This window comes from Giraffa tippelskirchi, chromosome 2, assembly GCF_054371585.1.
Source record: "Giraffa tippelskirchi isolate mGirTip1 chromosome 2, T2T-mGirTip1v1.2.pri, whole genome shotgun sequence".
NCBI lineage: Eukaryota > Metazoa > Chordata > Mammalia > Artiodactyla > Giraffidae > Giraffa > Giraffa tippelskirchi.
In genome coordinates this window covers 103,783,210-103,802,852 of record NC_137276.1, presented here as the reverse complement: position 1 = coordinate 103,802,852, position 19,643 = coordinate 103,783,210, and the positions used below count along the sequence as shown (strand labels likewise).

At 36.2% G+C, this 19,643-nt stretch overlaps 1 protein-coding gene across 18 annotated transcripts in view; it reads left to right on the top strand.

The window, feature by feature from the left end:
* ATP2C1 (ATPase secretory pathway Ca2+ transporting 1) overlaps positions 1-19,643 on the top strand; it is a 160,710-nt gene that overhangs the window by 107,339 nt on the left and 33,728 nt on the right. For 17 of the 18 annotated variants that reach the window (XR_014076727.1, XR_014076728.1, XR_014076729.1 and 14 more), the window contains 5 exons: positions 7,547-7,702; positions 8,752-8,820; positions 9,746-9,821; positions 12,513-12,579; positions 18,556-18,680. Coding sequence is in view for 15 of the 18 variants with exons in the window: in XM_081569852.1 (XP_081425978.1) it covers positions 7,547-7,702; positions 8,752-8,820; positions 9,746-9,821; positions 12,513-12,579; positions 18,556-18,680 (493 nt within the window). In the remaining 3 variants the exon portion in view is untranslated. Of the gene's footprint in view, positions 1-7,526; positions 7,703-8,751; positions 8,821-9,745; positions 9,822-12,512; positions 12,580-18,555; positions 18,681-19,643 lie in introns of all 18 variants that reach the window. The other variant, XM_081569864.1, reaches the window with a different exon arrangement.

Here is a 19,643-nt window from a genome sequence, read left to right as displayed (position 1 = left end):
TTATTTTTTATTTTTGTTATTATTTTTACTGAAATTTTATTTCTTCACATGGCTTTAAACTATTTTATTTTATAAATTCTTTCATTTTATCTGGAAGGACTCTCATTGTTTCTTGTTGACATTTCTATTAGTGATGAATTATCTTAGCTATTTAAAAATAGGAATGTCTTAATTTTTCATTTTTGAAAGATAATATTGCTGGATATATAATTCTGTTGATTTTTTTTTCCCCCCTCAATGCTTTAAATATGTCATTCTACTGGTCCTAGCCTCCATGGTTTCTGATAAGAGATGGGATGTTAATCTTCTTGAGAGTTCATTGTACATGTTGAATTGCTTTGTTGTTGCTGTTTTCAAGATTCTGTCTTTGTCTTTCAGCAGTTTGGTTGTAATATCTCTCAGTGTAGATGTCTTTGAGTTTATCCTGTTTGGTGTGTATTTGTCTTCTTTGATGTGTAAATTCCTGTCTTTCATTACATTTAGGAAGTTTTCATCTAATATTTCTTTAGATATTCTTGCCCATTTCTAGGTCCCCCCCCCCTTCTTCTGAGACTCTTATAATGCTGAAATTGGTATGTTTGATAGTGTTCCACAGATACTTAAGCTCTGATCATTTTCCTTCATTTTCTTTCTCTCTCTGCCTTTCAGACTGGTTAATTTCAATTGTCCTATCTTCAGATTTGCTCATTCCCCCCACCCCTTTGTTCAGATCTGCTGCTGAGCCCCTCTAGTGAAATTTTCATTTATTATACTTTTCAGCATCAGGATTTCTTATTTTGACCACACTGCACCACTTGTGGGATCTTAGTTCCCTGACCAGGGATCAAACCCAGGCCCCTGGCAGTGGAAGTGCAAAGTCCTAACCATCAGGTCACCAGGGAATTCCTAGATTTCTTTCTTTCTTTTTTTTTTTTTTTTTTACAGTTTTTAAATTTCTTTCTCTATATTCTCTTTTTGTTCATTAATTACTTTTCTGATTTCTTTTAATTCTTCATCCATGGTTTCCTTTTTGAGCACATGTAAGACAGATGACTTAAGGTTCTTCTAGTAAGTCCAATGTCTGGCCTTCCTCAGGGATGGTTTCTGTCAATTTAGTATTTCCTGTGAAAGGGCCATACTTTCCTATTTCTTTGTATTTGTAATTTTTTGTTGAAAAGTAGGTATTTGGGGTATTATGACGTCGTAACTCTGGACATCAGATTTGCTCCTTCCTTAGGATTTGTTTTTGATTGTTGAGGGCTGTAGCAGTCCAGTTTGTTTAGTGACTTTTCCAAATTGTTTTTACAAAGACAAGATTCCTTGTTGTTTGTGGCCCTGAAGTTTCTGTTTTATCATCTTCAGAGTCAGCCTTATCCATCTGAAGCCAAAAAACCGAGAGTGGGGGAGGGGAGTGCCACTCTTCTGCTCTTTCCAGCTTTTCTCTGAGTTGGGGAACTTCTTCATCACTGAGCTAGGCTGCCTCCCACACTGCCTTCACGCACCTTCACCTTCTTCTTGTGCCGGACTCAGATCTGTAGGGTCCTCTCATGTCTTTTCTGAACTTGCTTCTGATTATGGACATTACACTCTGTCTTCCCTATTATACATGGTGGCCCTTCCAAGCCTTTATTTCTTCAAAGAACTTCCACCTTAGTCTCTTCCTTTTCAGTCTCTTGGGTGTGTCTGCTACTTGCCGTGTTCTGTCCTTTGCCTGCTAGTATGTATGTTTAATCTTTTGGCACATACCTGGAAAGCCACTCTAGCTGGAGTTAGGATGTGAAATAAAGGTCAGCCTCTGTACCAGTCCTTCAGGGAACTGCCAGACAGGTCAGAACACACAACTTACAGTATTTTAGGAATAGGGTCCAGGAAAGAAGCTTCCATCCCCACTACTATTGCTGCTTCTCTTGGGAATGGGGACAAGCAGACAGGAAAATAAAAATGCCTGTTTCTTCTTAAGCATTTCCCTAGTTGATTTGTTTTTTATTCCAGAGTTCATTCTGTCAATTTTTGCCAGCTTATGATTGTTTTAGTGGAGGGACCGATTGTTTGAATGCCCTGCTCTACTGTTTTCTGTGATGTTAGTCATGAATTATAAGTATTTATATTGACTTCAGTGTATTTTTTTGGCAGGTGTTTTGATAAATTGATTTCAGCATGTTGTCCCTACTTATTGTGATTTGTCACTGAAACTTTGCTTTTAAATTTCTGAATTATTAAACTTACATGCAGACTTGTAAAAAGGAGCAGTTTATAAACATATTAAGAGATTTTAAACTAGCTGTCAAAAGAAATTAAGTTAGAATATTGGAAAAGGTATATGGTTTATTTGTGGAATGTGGAAACATGCATATTCACTAAAAGCTGTTTGATGTAATCATGTGTCTTTGAGTTTGGAAAAGATGTATTTTTCTTTTAATAGTATTATCATGCAACTGAGAAAGCCAGTCCATACTTAGAGCAATAAGAGTGTTAGTTCTCTAAGACTTATTATTTAAACTGAAGCTCTGCTTAGTGTTTTGTTGTCTTCTTTTTATAGTTCAGTTGTTAAACAGCATAGTGAGCTGAAGAATGCTATTCATTTTAAAATGCTGAAGAGAAAGAGCTTCTTTTTTCCTCATTCTGTTCAGTTCAGTTGCTTAGGCATGTCCGAATCTTTGTGACTTCTCATTAAGTCACTAGAATTTAAAAAGATTATATGGGTGGGTTAGAAGTGAGACTTAGTGTCCTTGTTTTAAGATTCTCATTTTATGTTGGTGGGAAAGGACTGTTGCAAAAATAGGTTCCCTTTGAGAATTTTATTCTTTTTAGTAGTCTTAGTGAAATATCCTGTAAATCATTGTTAACTGAATTTAAATTATTGCCTGTAAATTATTGGCAACTTGATCAAGTTGAATCTGTACTCTTAAGTCAAAGTTTGCAAGCATTTACCACAGGATCAAATTCATTTCTTGTAACACTTGGGTGGGTGGACTTTGATTAATAAGCTAGAGCTCATGAAGAATTTTTAATTATATTTCCTTCATTTGCATAAACAGTAAGAGGAATCTTAATTTTTGACAGCATAAGTAAGAAGTTTTATCATGATCAGGCAGTTGCAGATGATTATTTTGAAAAATACATTTCTGAGGAAAGAAACCCATTTCCAATTGCTTTTAATTCTGGACTCGAGGTGATTAACCTAGCAGCATACAGGATACCAAGATGTTCTTTAGTTTAAGAACTTATTTGTGGCTAGCAGTTGTACTGTATTAACTAATTTTTTTTTTAAGCAGTCACTTTTTGCTTTCCAGGAAATCTTTGTGACTTTAGTTAGCATTTACCTTCTTTCTCCCTAATGTTTTATAAGAATAATCTTGATAGTTTTTATCAACCATTTTAATACTGTAGATGTTAAATATTCAGATTGTGGATAATGTATGCACCTTGATTCTTTTTTACAGTCTGCCTTTTGAACTGTATTGGGTCTTATTTACTTCTCCACCATAATGCCTGAGGAAGCATAATCAGTTTCCCTTTTAACAGCTCTTCTGAAGGTTTTATGTTTGGAGCTGGCTATTTCTTTGATTTTGTTTTATCTTAACTTTCTCTCATGAATGCATTGGATAAATGACTCTGATATCTTTCTTTTCAGATGAATTAAATTGTGATTTGTTAAACTGTAATAATTAGGCTTGCCTGCCTTATTAAATACTACCCTTCTTAGAAACGATTGCCTTCCTCTCATTCTTTCAAAACTGCTTTCTGGGAAAAGCAGTTGAGAGACTTATTGGTGACTCACAATCACCATTAAGAAAAACTACCTTGTCACTTAGAAAATATTCTTATTCAGCAGACAGTTGAGAGTTATGCTATATTGTTGAGAGTTATGCTATATTGTATGATTTAGACAAATTTCATTGATAATGTATTGTTAATGTTTTAAGTTTTACAAATTTATAATTATATAAAAAAAAAGATAAGGGCCCAAAGCTCCCTTCTCTTCCACATTAGTTTGTATACTAAGACAGGGCTGTTGTACAAAAAATTACATGGCCTCTTTTCTGTAAAAAATCTGATTTGAATTAAAATTCTTACTCTCTTAAATGATTATTACACTGCTAAGGCTGACACAGAAGAGCTAGGTCCCTGACATAGTCAGTAATACAGCCATGCTTCCTGCCTCTTTAAAAATACAAATTATTTTTATATTCCTTGTCCCTACAGACACCCACCTAATGCTGGCATTTATTCTTGTTTAAGATTTACATTTAAAGTAAAAAGTCTTGAGTGGAAAAACGTAAATTTTACTTTTCTCATAGAGAAAGGAGTTCTTTCTATAACTTGTATACAAGTTTCTGTTTCTTTTTAAGTATTAGGTTTTTCTAATTAAGAGCTCAGAAAATTACAAGCATTAATGATTTTAGTAAAAAGCATTAATGTAACAATTTAGTAACAAGCTTGCTAAACAAAGAAAACTTTTTATTTTGATTTGGGATTTAGAAAAATAGGAGTTAATTTGTCAATGTTTAGGTTTCATCTCCACAGCTTACTAGCTGTATGATGTTGGAGGAGGCTTTAATCCTTCAATAAGTTTGAAAAATAGGGATACTACTACGTTGGAAGGACTGATGCTGAAGCTGAAACTCCAATACTTTGGTCACCTGATGCGAAGAACCAACCCATTAGAAAAGACCCTGATGCTGGGAAAGATTGAAGGCGGGAGGAGAAGGGGATGACAGAGGATGAGATGGTTGGATGGCATCACTGACACGATGGACATGAGTTTGAGTAGCCTCTGGGAGTTGGTGATGGACAGGGAAGCCTGGTGTGCTGCAGTGTGGGGGGTTGCAAAGAGTTGGACACGACTGAGCGACTGAACTGAACTGAACTACTAGCGCTTGCCTCATTGGAGTTGCTAGTAGCTGAGTAACTGTTTGTAGTTAACTTGGTATAAGTATGTTGCTTGGTGCCTACCAGATAGTGAGCAACAAAGTGTCAGCTGACTATTTTTAGTGTTAGTATCATCTTTGAAGAAAAAGACCTGACTTTTTTCTTAGTGTCTTAGTTACTCAGTTGTGTCTGACTCTGACCCCATGGACCTTAGCCTGCCAGGCTCCTTTGTCCATGGGATTCTCCAGCCAAGAATGCTGGAGTGGGCTGCATGTCCTCCTCCAGGAGATCTTCCCTACTCGGGGATTGAACTCATGTCTCTTACTTCTCCTGCATTGGCAGGTGGGTTCTTTACCATTAGTGCCACCTGGGCAGCCCAACTTTTTTCTAACTTATTAATAAAGTATGAAAAATAAGGCAGTCCTAAGATTACTTTGGTAAGAAAAGTCAAATAAATGTGTTCTTTTAATTTAAAAAATAGAAATAAAAAATCAATTACTTTTGAGCAACTACTCCTTTTGTAGTTGAGGTGAAGTAATGAACCCAAAGTTGGGGCTTCCCTAGTGGCTCAGATGGTAAAGAATACGCCTGCAATTCAAGAAACCTGAGTTTGATCCCTTGGTCAGGAAGATCTCCTGGAGAAGGAAATCAGGGCTCTGCAAAAGGCTCATCTGGTTTGAGAGCCTTTCTCTATCTAAAGTGTCACCCTCCATTTTTACCATGTTATTTTCCCCCACTATCAGGCATTATATTATATACACTTGTTTATTTTTTCAAATCATTTTCCCATTAGATTAAAAGCTGAGGACAGGACCTTTGTTTTGTTTACTGCCGATTCCCATTGGATGTGATATAGTACACGGCTTGGGACATTATAAGCATTAGTAAATAACTTTTTAAATGAATAAGTCAAAGTTTTATTATGTAGGTGGGAAAGAATCCATGAACTCAATTTTTAATAATTATTTTCCATGAGATTTTTTAAGGTATTTATGCTCATAACAAAATGACTCATTTAAAAAGATGAGATTTATTCCCCTTCCCTACCCTCTGAGAAAAGAAAAAAACAGGATTTAAATTTAGAATGGGCTTCCCAGGGGACTCGGTGGTAAAGAATCTGTGTGCGGTGCAAGAGTTGCAAGAGACATAGGTTTGATCCCTGGGTTGGGAAGAGCCCCTGGAGTAGGAAATGACACCTGGGAAAATTTCATGGACGGAGGAGCCTGGCAGACTGTAGTCCATAGGATCGCAGAGAGTCAGACACAGTTGAGCACACAAATTTACAGTACTTTGTACATAATATGAATTGTCAATCAGAAGGCTTGATTCGGAACACCAGCTCAGTTGATAATAGCAGTGAGACTGCACAATCATCTAATTGCTCTGGGTTCATTTTCTTATCTTGTTTTCTTTCTTGGATCTAACCCAGTGTCTGGTACATAGTTAAGGTAGTCAGTAAATGTTGGTTGGGTGAATGAATGAGTAAAATCATGAACCAGGTTGTAGTTTTCCAGAGATTGTCCTACTGATCCTTGAACAAGATCTTCTGGAAAATGGATCAGAGATGTTTGGGAAACACTATTCTATTGATTCTCAAGCTTGAGCTTGCATCAGAATTACGTGGAGAGCTTGTAAAGGCAGTCTGTTGGGCTCACTCCCCCAACTCTCTGTGGTAGGGCAGTAAATTTCTTAACAAGCTCTGAGGTGTTAGAGGTGTTGCTGGTTCTGCTGAGGCCACTCTTCTACAATCCCTGCTGTATCTGTATTCCTTTTGAGGTGATTGACACGATGTGTTGCAAGTTTTGAGAAACGGTACAGTAGGGGAAGCTGTTTACCTCTTAATACAGTGTTTCTAAAAGTTACTTAACCATAGTACTCCTCCCTTGTGTGTATGTGTAAATATGTGTGTGTGTTAATCAATGATCATCCGTCTATAACATTATACACAATGCCTATTAACATCCTTGGAATTATTGTTCTGTGGGCCATACTCATAAACAGAGCCAGGTCACATCTGCAGTGTTTTCCACATATAAAATGATGTTTGTTTTTTTCATGCTTGGGTAGATGAATTCTTAATTGTGTTAGAAGTGCAGCCCTCAGTATTGAACCCTATTGCAGAGTTGGATGATAATATGATATTCATGATCTGTATGGAAACATTTGTGTGCATTTTTGATTCTTGCTGACATAAATTTAAAATAAATGTTAGGGATGTATAGCAAGAATTCATGAAAATTAAACCCAAATTATGAAAATATTTATTTCTTAGTACCTTTTATACCTTTTTAGTTATATTTCTCTTCTGTTACAGTTGATTTAAACCTGCCAAAACCATTTTCAGGACTTTAGGATATGGCAAAATTAGGAAATAATTTTAGAAAACTCATGAGGGTCGAGTCTTCTCTAGATAGAGATTATTTTAGCTAGTGTCTCCTTATCCCTACTTGTATTTTGAAGTTCAGGCTAATTTTGTCTCATGGATCTGTCAACCCATGCAAGGCAAGTCAGATTTTTTGACTTAGCTTCATTTTTAAATATGATCGTTGAATAATGGATATGGTAAAAGTTTTGGCTAATTTGTAATAGGGAGGATATTTGCAGAAAAAATGGTGATTACAGACTCCTTAGATGTTAATTTTAGCAGAAAGAGTTTTCAGACTTGAACTGACTAGCGTGCTTTATGTTTCCCAAGGCTGTGGATCTTTCTGTCGATGAGTCCAGCTTGACAGGAGAGACAACACCTTGTTCTAAAGTGACAGCTCCTCAGCCAGCTGCTACTAATGGAGATCTTGCATCAAGAAGTAACATTGCCTTCATGGGAACACTGGTCAGATGTGGCAAAGCAAAGGTAAATTTCCATTCTTGTTTTGAAGATAACAGTTCCTTTGTTTTCAACCATTTTCTCAGTTCTTTTTTTGGCTAATTTTACGGGGATCTTTAAAAAATATACAAGGAAGAAATAGCAGAATTGAACATAGTCCTTGGCAGCTGTTTGTGCAACTAAGGGTAAGCTGTGTCCCTGAGATATAATACAACCATAGTTCTTTCATTTACCAGGCAATTTTTTTTTTTTTAGATAGAAACAGTGGCTTGTGGATATATTCACCATTGGTTGACTAAAATTTCAATTTAGTTGATGTGGTACTAGCTATAAGACTCTCATTGTATATCACTCAGCTGCTGATTGATTTTAAATATTTTATTTACTGGCTTCTGTGTTGTGCTGTGCTTAGTTGCTCAGTTGTGTCTGACTCTTTGTGACCCCATGGACTATAGCCTGCCAGGCTCCTCTGTCAATGGGGATTCTCCAGGCAGGAATACTGGAGTGGGTTGCCATGCCCTCCTCTGGGGGATTTTCCCAACCCAGGGATTGAATCCAGGTCTACTGCATTGAAGGCAGTTTCTTTACCATCCGAGCCACCATGGAAGCCCAAGAATACTGGAGTGGGTAGTCTATCCCTTCTCCAGGGAATCTTCCCAACCCAGGAATCTAACTGGGGTCTCCTGTGTTAAAGGCAGATTCTTTACCAGCTGAGCTACTAGGGAAGCCCTAACTGGATTCTAATATTACACAAATATAAGAGGCATTATTCAGTAATATTTGAAGGGGAAACTACATTAAATGTCTGGGTAATAAGAAAGGTTCAAATTTCAGAGATATTAATATAGACCAGAAAATCGACCTCAGAACTGAGTCATTGATAAGTTTAATGAGGTGTTTGTTTTTAGGGATCTATAGTAACATCAGAAGTAAATTTCCAAAGGGAATCTTGGATATATTATGTCAGACATGTTGACTATGGGTAGCTTGGAGAAAAGGAATGCAGGGGTTTTGTTTTCATTTGAGAAAGATGATTTCATCTGAATGTAAATATGATTTCTTGTTTTTTCCTTTAGGGTATTGTCATTGGAACAGGAGAAAATTCTGAATTTGGAGAAGTTTTTAAAATGATGCAAGCAGAAGAAGTGAGTATTTGGTTTGTTGATGTTTTGGTTTCAAATCTGAAATAGTCTTCATTCTGAGTAGGGGAAAAGAGAACATTGGAAGATTATTTTATTACTTTCAAAAGTAATATTTTATTCAGAATATCACTCAGTTGTCTGCGCTTAAAAGCATAATTGGAAAGCCTGTAATTGGAAGGGCTTGAATTAATATTGTTAATATTCTGATCATTCTGATATTTATTCATTGTTTATAGGAGAAAAAGATTTATGGCCAGTTATTTATAAGCCTTATTGTTTTTAGAAATTAGCTGTGTCATATTAATTTTAAAGATTACTAAATAGTATATTTGTGCTTTAAAACATATCTTCTACCAAAATTCCCAGCTTGACATAATTCCAGGTATCTGGAGAAAAAAAATGATTGCAAAGTGAAATAAATAACTTGGATGATATCCTTGTTTAAGAATACTGAAAATCAGTTCTCTCATTTAAAATACCTCCTTATATATAAAAAAGTGCATTCTACAATATCGTTTTCTCAGGTAACCTTCCGAGATTCCTAGATATGATGCAGTATGTAAAACCATCCCAACCTTGGCAGTAGAGGGATTGCCAGAGACCAGGGAGCCAACAGGATAAAAAGTTGGGTTACAAGCATGTTTGTGGATCTAGAAAGGAGAAAGAGTAGAAAAGAGAGGAGCAGCTGATGATATTGAAATCCTGGGGAAGCTGCTAGGGAGAATAGATTTTTCCCCAAAGAGTCATAGAGAGCACAGACCTCTTCCAATAAATAGGTTTTTAAAAGTCTAGGCCTCTAGGCCTCCCAGTTTCTTCGCTGGAAGAGTTGTGCATGTCATAAGTGTGTTAAGCACTAAGAGTCCCTGGCACCTAGTAAAGCTGACTAAATTTAGGTAATTGTGGTGACACTCTTCTCCAATTTGTCAAGGCACCAAAAACCCCTCTGCAGAAGAGCATGGACCTCTTAGGAAAACAACTTTCCTTTTACTCCTTTGGTATAATAGGTAAGAGAAGAGTGAGTATGTATATCTCATAATATTTACTTAGGTTTTCTTTTTTGAGTGGGAAGTGGGAGTTAGGTACATACAAAAATCCATTAGTTCATTCATGTGTTAAGCTACTATTACTTTTTTTAAACTATTAAACTAATCCCCAGCCGTTGTCTTTTTCTACGAAGATAGAAATCTGTAACTCCTATAATCAAAGAGCATTTCTAATATGTCTTTCTAGTCTTCAATAAAATATGATAGTATTGTGTTATGACTGCTTTTCTTTTTTGTTTCATGCATCCCATCATAAACATCTCATCATTAAATAGATGCTCACCTTAAACAAATTTAAAGGTTGTGTAGTATTCCATTGTGTGAATATATGAGTGTATGTATACATACATAACAAGTCAGCACTCTTTTTAGATGTTTGTGTAGGTCTTTAAAATTTTTTTAAATTGTATAAGTGATTCTTCAGTGCAGGTATCTTGTTATAAACTACTCTTATTTCCTTAGGATAAATTCCTGAAACTGATATTATTGGGTCAAAGAGTGGTGATTTTAAAAATTTTGGCATGTTTTTAAAGGCTTTTCTTTGCTATTACCAAATAATACCCTCAACAACAAAAAAAGTGTCTCTCTTCCAGCACTGTTGCCAACTTTTTTATTTCAAAATTTATTATTTGAGAAACTGAACACTTTGTCATATGTATGTTAGTACTTTTTATTTTATTCTATTTTATGAACTGCCAGTCTGTTTCTTTTGTGGCTTAAGCCTTAGATTGGTCACACCTCTTTGCATAATTAGGATATTAATCCTTTTGTTGTTTAGGTTAGAAATACATTTTTTTTCTTGATTTTTAAGTTGCTTTTGAGGGCTGTATAATAAACTCGGTAGGGAGGGGAGAGATATGTGTAATGAAACACTCTCTTGCCTGAGATTCTGATTCTGATCGCACTCTCCTATTGATAATCTCTGCAGTTAGGTTTCTGTGTTCCATTCATAAAGGCTTTTCCATTCCCATGTGGGAAAATACTTACGTTTATTTAAGCATCACTCTATTACTTTTTACTTTTGACACTTAATTTTACTATTTTATTTAGAATTTATTTTAGTATAAGATTTAAGGTAGAGTTAGTACTCTTTTACTCAAAAATTATTTATCCTGGTACCAGCAGTTCTATATTTCATTCTTTATTCATGAAGTTGAAATGACATCTTTATCATAGCATTAAACACATCAATTTTGGAGTCTTTTTCTTTAACTCTTCCACAATGTTATTTTAATTTTCCTTGCTAACTTTAAAAATAATGTGATTTTAAGACATTTCTGCTGTACAGTTACAATAAAATAATTCTCTAAGTATTAATTCTGTTGATCTATTTTTCATTATTGTAAGCAAAGTAAAAGCTGGGAAGGTTATTTTGTTCATTTGTTTAAATGGTGTGTCTCATAGATCCCTTCATTTGGTTACTGCTGTTTATTTTTTAGAATTTATAGTCATTTTGATAAATTGAAAGGCAGTTTAGCCAATTAAACCTTTCCAGTTTATAGCAACACTTTACCATGAAACCACCTCAAATTTTTTGAAAAAAATTTTTCAGCTTTTTGATTCCATGGTTGTAATACAATGCATTGGACATATGTTTTCTTGTTAGGATGGAATAGGAGAAGGGTCAAGATCAAAATCAAGGGTCAGCAGACTTTTTGGTAAAGGGACAGATTGTAAATATTTTAGCCTTTGGTTCATACTTTCAATGATGGAAATACTCAGCTCTTTTGTCAGCACAAAAGCAACCACAACACAAATGGATATGGCTGTGTTCCAAAAAACTATTTACAAAAACACGTAGGAGGGGCACAGATTGTAGTTTGTTTGACCCTGGTATAATTCATCAGACATAATTCCTTTTATCAGGGTAGTATTTGGAATGGAATCTGAGAAGATCACAATCTGGATCATTATTTTGTAACTGCAGAAAGATGAAGGAAATCTTGTTTTAAATATTCATGTTGGTCTAGAATACAAAGTTACTTTGTTTTATTAAAACTCTGATGCTGTGTTTTTCCTCACAAAACCAGTGGTACATCACTTGCCCTCACCTTCTTTTTCAAAGATCAAGATTAAAGAAGAGAGTAAAGAATCAGTTGTTTGGTTTATATTAATTGCTTTTTAACTTTCAAATGCTGCAAAGGTAGTAATTTTTAAATGTTAATTGCTGTTTTAGCTGTCTTACATCATCTTTGGGCCAAGTCCTAAGTACTTCTTGGTTTGCAGTACAAATTTAATGTGTAGTATCTGGATATTGAGTTATAAGTAAAGTTCTAGGGTTTATTCTTGCAAACCTCACAGTTAATAGAAAACCTACATGTATGTGCCACCTTCTTTTTTCCCCCATTGTACAAATATACTGGTAATGTTCTGTTATATTGGGAACTTTCAGATATTATTACTTTAAAGGATGGGTGGCAGCAGTGGCAGCAAAAGGTAAAACTGTAGGTGTGTGCATGCATACACAGCTTTAACCTTAATATTAATTTAATCTTCCCTCCTTAATGGAGTTTTGTAAAATCTTGCAACTGTGATCTGATAAACTTTCCCTTTTATATCAAGGGACTTTTGCTGCCCTCAGCTTGTTCTATCCCTTGCATGCTCAGGTGATTTTATATAAAAGGGGAAAATAGCTGTTTGATTCTGTTATAGGTATCATCATGTTGGTTGGCTGGTTGCTAGGAAAAGACATACTGGAAATGTTTACTATTAGTGTAAGGTAAGTTCTAATGGTTTGTTTATAATTTGAAGTCTTTGCCTCTCATTTTTTTGTTTGGCATAGCTTATGTTTCATTGTGGGTTTTATACGAGCACATAAGAGTATATTAACTGTACTTAAATAGCTCAGAATTCATATATTGAAGTGAGAGCTAGGAAATTGAAAACCTACATGTATGCAGTGGAGACACTCCACACTACATATCTGGTATTACCAACCAAATATTGCATTTTTATACTTAGACAATTAAGGATCACCAAACTGAAAACTAGGAGCATGAGAAAGAAGGACCACAATATGGAAACTGAATAATCAGAGGAAAACCAAAATGCAGGAATAGAAGAAAAATTGAAAATGAACAGAAAAGTGTTCATATTTTCAGAGATTTGTGGAGAGATTGCATTTGTGACAGACAAATTGCTGTAGAAAAGGATTACAGGACCCACTTTTTTTTTTTTTTAGTAATTAAGTTGATGATTTTTAAGAGACTTCCCTGGTGGTCCAGTCGTTAAGACTTTGCCTTCCAACGCAGGAGGTATGAGTTTGATCCCTGGTTGGGTGGCTAAGGTCCCACATGCTTTGTGGCTAAAAAACCAGAACATAAACAATAGAAGCAATATAGAACAAATTCAATGAAGACTTTAGAAATGGTCTACATAAAAAAAAAAAAAAATTTGAAAAAAAAGATTATGATTACTGAAATTAAAAATTCAGCTTAAAGACTGTAAGTCAGAATGGTCTCCCCAAAATAGAATAAAATGTCCAAAACAGAGGAGATAAAAGTGTCAAAGAGAATAATTGAATAAATGCCACATCTCAGTAAAAGGAGTTTTAAAGAGATAAGAAATTATATAAGAAATGAAGCAAGACATGAATCTTTATAGATCGAAGGGATCCTCCCGATGCCAAGCAGGAGGACCAAAACTCCAGGCTAGATACATCATTGTGAAAGTTAAGAAAACAGGTCAGGTCATGTGTCAAGGAAGGAAAATTTGACTGGTATCATACTTCTCATTAGCAACTGCAGTTTCCATCACAGGGTGTTTTTAGTCTCCACTAAGATTTCAGCTCACAAGACTTTCTTAGGTCATACCTGGTACCTGTGTCCTTAATACCACAGGGCAACTTTCTCTTCTGAGAGTGTTCCTGCAGCAGTCCCTGCAGCAGTTCAAACAAGCAGATGAGGTGACCATGTAAGGGCAGGAGCTGTCCTGGGTTAAAATGCCTCATATTCTGTAGAAGCCAACATCTCTGGAAACAGACTTTCCAGGATGCCTGCTAGGACCATGTCCAGTTATGAGAATCACCACAGTCAGGAAACTCAAAGCTATGGCTTCCTATAAGATAATTATAGTTCTTCCAATCCATAGATAATTTATTGGTCAGGAGATCCTTTTATCATAAGCAGTGTTGCCTGGCAACATAATTGCTATACTGTCACGACTAAGGGAACAAAGCTAGAGATTTAACCACGTACAGTCACTAAGGGAACAAAGTTAGAGATTTAACCACATATAGAAGGGAAAAAGGATTTTCTTAAACCTTCATCCACAGCCACTTTGAATTAAATTAGAAGACAGTGGGGTAGTACAATTAAAACATTGAGGGAAGTGATTTTAAATCTATAAATCTAGGACTAGCCAAAGTATCAGTTCAGGTAATTACAAATGGGTAAGCAAGTATTCAGAAAATATATTCCTTACCTACTCTTGTATGAATTCTAGCAAATGAAGAGTGAAAGAAAGGAAGACAGTGCTGTACAGGGTGTAAGAAAAAGTGTAACTCGGTCCTCTTAAGTGGAAATTCTGGGTCACAGCTCTGTGATAGGTCTAGCAAGTAATAGTTCAGCTTTTAGAATAAAAACCAACGGATTTAAAAAAAAAAATCAGATGGAGTGCAAGGAATAACTAGGATGAATAAGAAGTTAAAAGATATTTGTGATAGAGTTGAAGGAGTATAGTTTTTCCTTGGAGGAGCAAAAATACAACTTGAAATTCTTGGCTTCAATATATGTAAAGAAGCATTGGGTTAAATATGAAATGAATTTAAAATTGGGCGTGAATTTTATTAATCATTGGCATATCATCTATTGGACTCATGTTTTTTTAGGGTATTTTTTTTAGAGTACTTCATGAAGATTAACACATCATGACTTTTATTCCTACCTCAGGGTCCTCTACTGTGACCATGAAAAAATAATTTAAACAACTCTTCTATTGTTGATTTTGTTGCAGGAGCTGTTTATTTTATAAATACTGTGTTTCATATAAAAATAATATGGATTTGGAGAATATCATTTTACTTTATGTCCTAAAATTTGTATTAAAGTGTAACATATAGATCACACATCTTGTCTAAGCTTTTTAGCTCACAACATACCTCTCTTAAATGAAAATAAAAATTGTGAAAAAAAAAATCAAACATTTAAACAGTTTTTTAATAGAATAAAACTGATTCTATTTTACAATGACCATATGGGTCTATTGCATTTTTATAAATTTTAAAGTGCACGTGGGATCTTTAGTGACCTTATTTTTCCTATGTCTTAAAACATCTTGCTTTCTTATTACCCTAACAGTAATTTTAACAAGTATTTCCAACTGTGCTAAAAATAAGTAAAACAATGAGAAAGCAGAAGAATAAATAGCTTTTAAAACTACTGTCCAACTCTTTGTGACCCCATGGACTATACAGTCCATGGAATTCTCCAGGCCAGAATACTGGAGTGGGTAGCCTTTCCCTTCTTCAGGGGATCTTCCGAATCCAAGGATCTAACCCAGGTCTCCCGCATTACAGGTGGATTCTTTACCAGCTGAACCACAGGGGAAGCCCTAGAATACTGGAGTGGGTAGCCTGTCCCTTCTGTAATAATAAATAAATCATTGTTATTCTTATCCTTTAATTTTCTTGTTATTTTGCCCAAAGTATTACATTATCATTTAAAAAAGTGTAAAAAGAGTCTGGGGATAAAATTTTGGAGGTCTTTTTGCATTCATTAAACAAAATTGAGAAATTGAGTTGTTTTTTTTTTTTACCATAATGACAAATAAGAATTGACAGAAGAGTTTTCATAATTATTACGCAAACCAGAAGATGAATGCAAAGCAGCAGCCACTGTAGGCTATAATGATGAAGGTGAAATTGAATCATTATATAAGTGAAATCTCAGTACCGAATCCTTGGATGATGATACTCTAGATTTTCTCAAACTTCTGAATTAATGACTAAACTTTTTTTTTTTTTTTACCTGCACTGTGTGGCTTGTGGGATCTTAGTTCCCTGACCAGAGATTAAACCTGGGCCATGGCAGTGAAAGCACTATGTCCTAACCACTGGACCACCAGGGAATTCCCTGAACTGCTTTTTTTTTTTAAGGATAAAAGGAGAAGGACAGGCATTCTCTTATAGGTAATCATTCTATAGCAAGGAATTTGTTGTGTAGTATTGTGTTACAAAGAAGATGACTATCCTAAAAGTTATGAGTCATCAGCATTTTCAGAAGTGTTACATTTTAGAGAGAGATGCAAACAGAGGAACCAGAATTGATAAACCTACAACCTGTTAAAAATGGTTTTTGCATGTGAAATCACTATTTTGTAAGGTAAATATGTTCTAGGTTTATTCATGACAGTTCATGAGCAGTTGCATTCAAAGGACATTATTCAGTTCAGATATATATACTTTCAAATCCAAGAGTATAGTTTGGGGTTAAAATTCAAATAAAAATTTATGAAGTTTTTCATAATCCATTTTGTTCCTTTGTAAGTTATTTATAAAACGATTTAAATACAAAAGAATGAGAAGGTCCAGTGGATCTAAGTTATAAATGATGATAGCTATCTTTGCTGATACAGTGAGAGTCAATGGAAGTATAAGTAAAGAAGATTCTGTTTGTACTTAGAGGTTCAAAAGAGAAAATGAAGTATTAATGATAACACATATTTCTTGGTTATACAGTGTGTGTACTATTCAGCCAGTAATTATAAATATTATTTATTGGATTTTAGCTTTTAGAATCAACCTATAAAAAATTGATGATGGTTGTAGAACAAGGTGTAATGATAGGCAAGTTAAAAGTGTGAAAGTGAAATCGCTCAGTCGTGTCCGACTCTTTGCAACCCCATGGACGGTAGCCTACCAGGTTCCTCCGTCCATGGGATTTTTCAGGCAAGAATACTGGAGTAGGTTGCCACTTCCTTCTCCAGGAGATCTTCCCGACCCAGGGATTGAACCTGGGTGTCCCACATTGTAGGCAGACGCTTTACTGTCTGAGCCACCAGGGAAGTCCATTGTCAGGTCGGTATAAACCCTCAACAGTGTTTCTGCCATAAGCCGTACGAGGTCACCACGGAACCGCTAAGCAGGGCTCCTCATTTGCTTTGCGCAGGGTGTGTGGTTCGTTCACACAAGCACACTGTAGAGTTAGTAAAGTACAGGAGAAAACATGTTCGTTAGGAGAACAAAGAACTAGAGTTCCGAGCCGCCTTACCTTGTCCTGAAGAAACTCAGATGAGCCCCGAAGATGAAAGGTTGCTGCTGAACCACAAAAGACACTGGGATTCTTGGCCTTTGGAGGAGAATCCAGTCTGGGGCCAGTGACCAGGTTTGGTTGCTTAGAGCTTTTGTGTAATAAAGTTTTATTAGAGTATAAAAGAGATAGAGAAAGCTTCTGACACAGACATCAGAAGGGGGCAGAAAGAGAGGCCAAGTTAGATCATGCTAAAGAAAAATTTGGTAATAGAAATTGGGCAGTAGAGGGGAGTGCAAAGAGCAGTGTTAGGATGAAGGATGGATGTGTACCTGTCTTCATCTGTACCAGGGTCAGGGGATAATACCTGGAATGGGACAATGGAGTTTTAATTTGAAGGGTTTTTTTTTAATATGAAGGGAAATAATGAAGTAATTAATTTTTTGTTGTGATAAAATGCGCATACCAATAAAATATTCCCTTTTAAAGTATGCAGTTCAGTGGTGTTAAGTACATTCATATTGTTACCACCATCACCAACATCTAGTGTTGGAACTTTTAAATCACCCCCGAAAGAAAACCCTGTGCCTGTTCATTCTGCATTCTGCCCTCCTTGCCTGCTGGTAGCCACTAAACAGATTCTGTCTTTTTGGATTTGCTTATTTCTGACATCTCATAAAAGTGAAATCTTGCAACATGTGTCCTGCTGTTTTCCTTAGCGTGATGTTTTCAAGGTTTTTCGATTTGTAGCATGAATCAGTAATCTATTCTTTTTTATGTGCTTCCTTGTACGGGCACACACCACAGTTTACCATTCATCAATTGATGAACATTTGGACTCTTTCCATGTTTTGAGTATTATGAATAATGTTGCTGTGAACATTCATGTACAAGTTTTTGTGTGAACACCTGTTACTGTATTTATAGATGAGGAAACTAAACTACAGGCTGCTGCTAAGTTGCTTCAGTTGTGTCTGACTGTGCGACCCCATAGACGGCAGCCCACCAGGCTCCGCCGTCCCTGGGATTCTCCAGGCAAGAATACTGGAGTGGGTTGCCATTTTCTTCTCCAGTGCATGAAAGGGAAAAGTGAAAGTGAAGTCGCTCAGTCGTGTCCGTCTCTTGGCGACCGCATGGACTGTAGCCTACCGGGCTCCTCCGTCCATGGGATTTTCTAGTCAGGAGTACTGGAGTGGGGTGCCATTGCCTTCTCCAAAACTACAGGGGTGGGGGCATAATAGCTTAAGGTCACACAGGTAAAAATTGAAGCTTGGAGTAGAAATCTGGGCAGTGTGATGTAAGAATGTATATTCTTTAATCACTATGCTTAACATGGTAGCTTGTAGGTGGCCAGTAAACATTAATCAATTTTTCCTCATCCTGAGGCCTTTTATGTGTTTGACAGCATTAATTTTACATTATTTAGTCTCTAAGTAACAGCTAATTGAAGTTATTGTTGTGGGTACTACTGAATTTATACTTAAATGCTATTTCTTTATTGGCTACAGTTTGGCTGTAGCAGCAATTCCTGAAGGTCTTCCCATTGTGGTCACAGTGACTCTAGCCCTTGGTGTTATGAGAATGGTGAAGAAGAGGGCGATTGTGAAAAAACTACCTATTGTTGAAACTCTGGGTAAGTCTCTGGTTAGAGCATACTTGTCCACTGACATGTTAGTTTACATTAGCAGAGATCTTATGGTTTTATAGTTTTTGTCTTAGAGGTTTACATGGCAGTGGTGGACATATAGCAATGTTGAGTATGGTTTTACTACCAAAACCAGTCATTAAAAATTCATATCACTCAGGTAAGGGAACTTTCAATCTTTCTGCATCATGGAAAGTTCTAATGCTTAAATGATGTTTAAAAAAAATAAAAGTGACTTTCAATTCAATATGGCAGAGTAGAAGGACATGTGCATGCTCATATCCTGTGTGAGCACCAAAATTGCAACTAGCTGTTGAAGGGTCATCAACAGAAGGACACTGGAACCCACCAAAAAAAGATAACCCACGTTCAGAGACAAACAAGAAGCCACAGTGAGACGGTAGGATGGCACAATCACGATACAATCAAAGCCCATACCTGCTGGATGAGTGACACACAGTCTGGAGAAATAATACCAAAGAAGTTATTGCACTATTGTGAAGGTTCTGAACCCCACATCAGGCTTCTGACCCTGGGGATCCGATAAAGGGATGGGAATTGATAGCTTATGGTGAACGGTTCAGATTTGTGATCTCTGAAGGAAACAGTATTGCTTCGGGACCGGAGACTTGGCTTCAGTCACTCAAAACTTGGTGTGGCAAAAGATTTATTACAGTAAAAAAGGGACAGAGAAAGCTTCTGACACAGACATCAGAAGGGGGCAGAGAGTGCCTCACAGGCTAGTCTTAGCAAGGCCTTACATACTTTCTGGTTACTTTTTTATTTGTTACTAACGATAGTTGACTCATTGGAAAAGACCCTGATGCTGGGAACGATTGGGGGCAGGAGGAGAAGGGGACGACAGAGGATTAGATGGTTGGATGGCATCAGCGACTCAATAGACATGGGTTTGGGTGGACTCTGGGAGTTGGTGATGGACAGGGAGGCCTG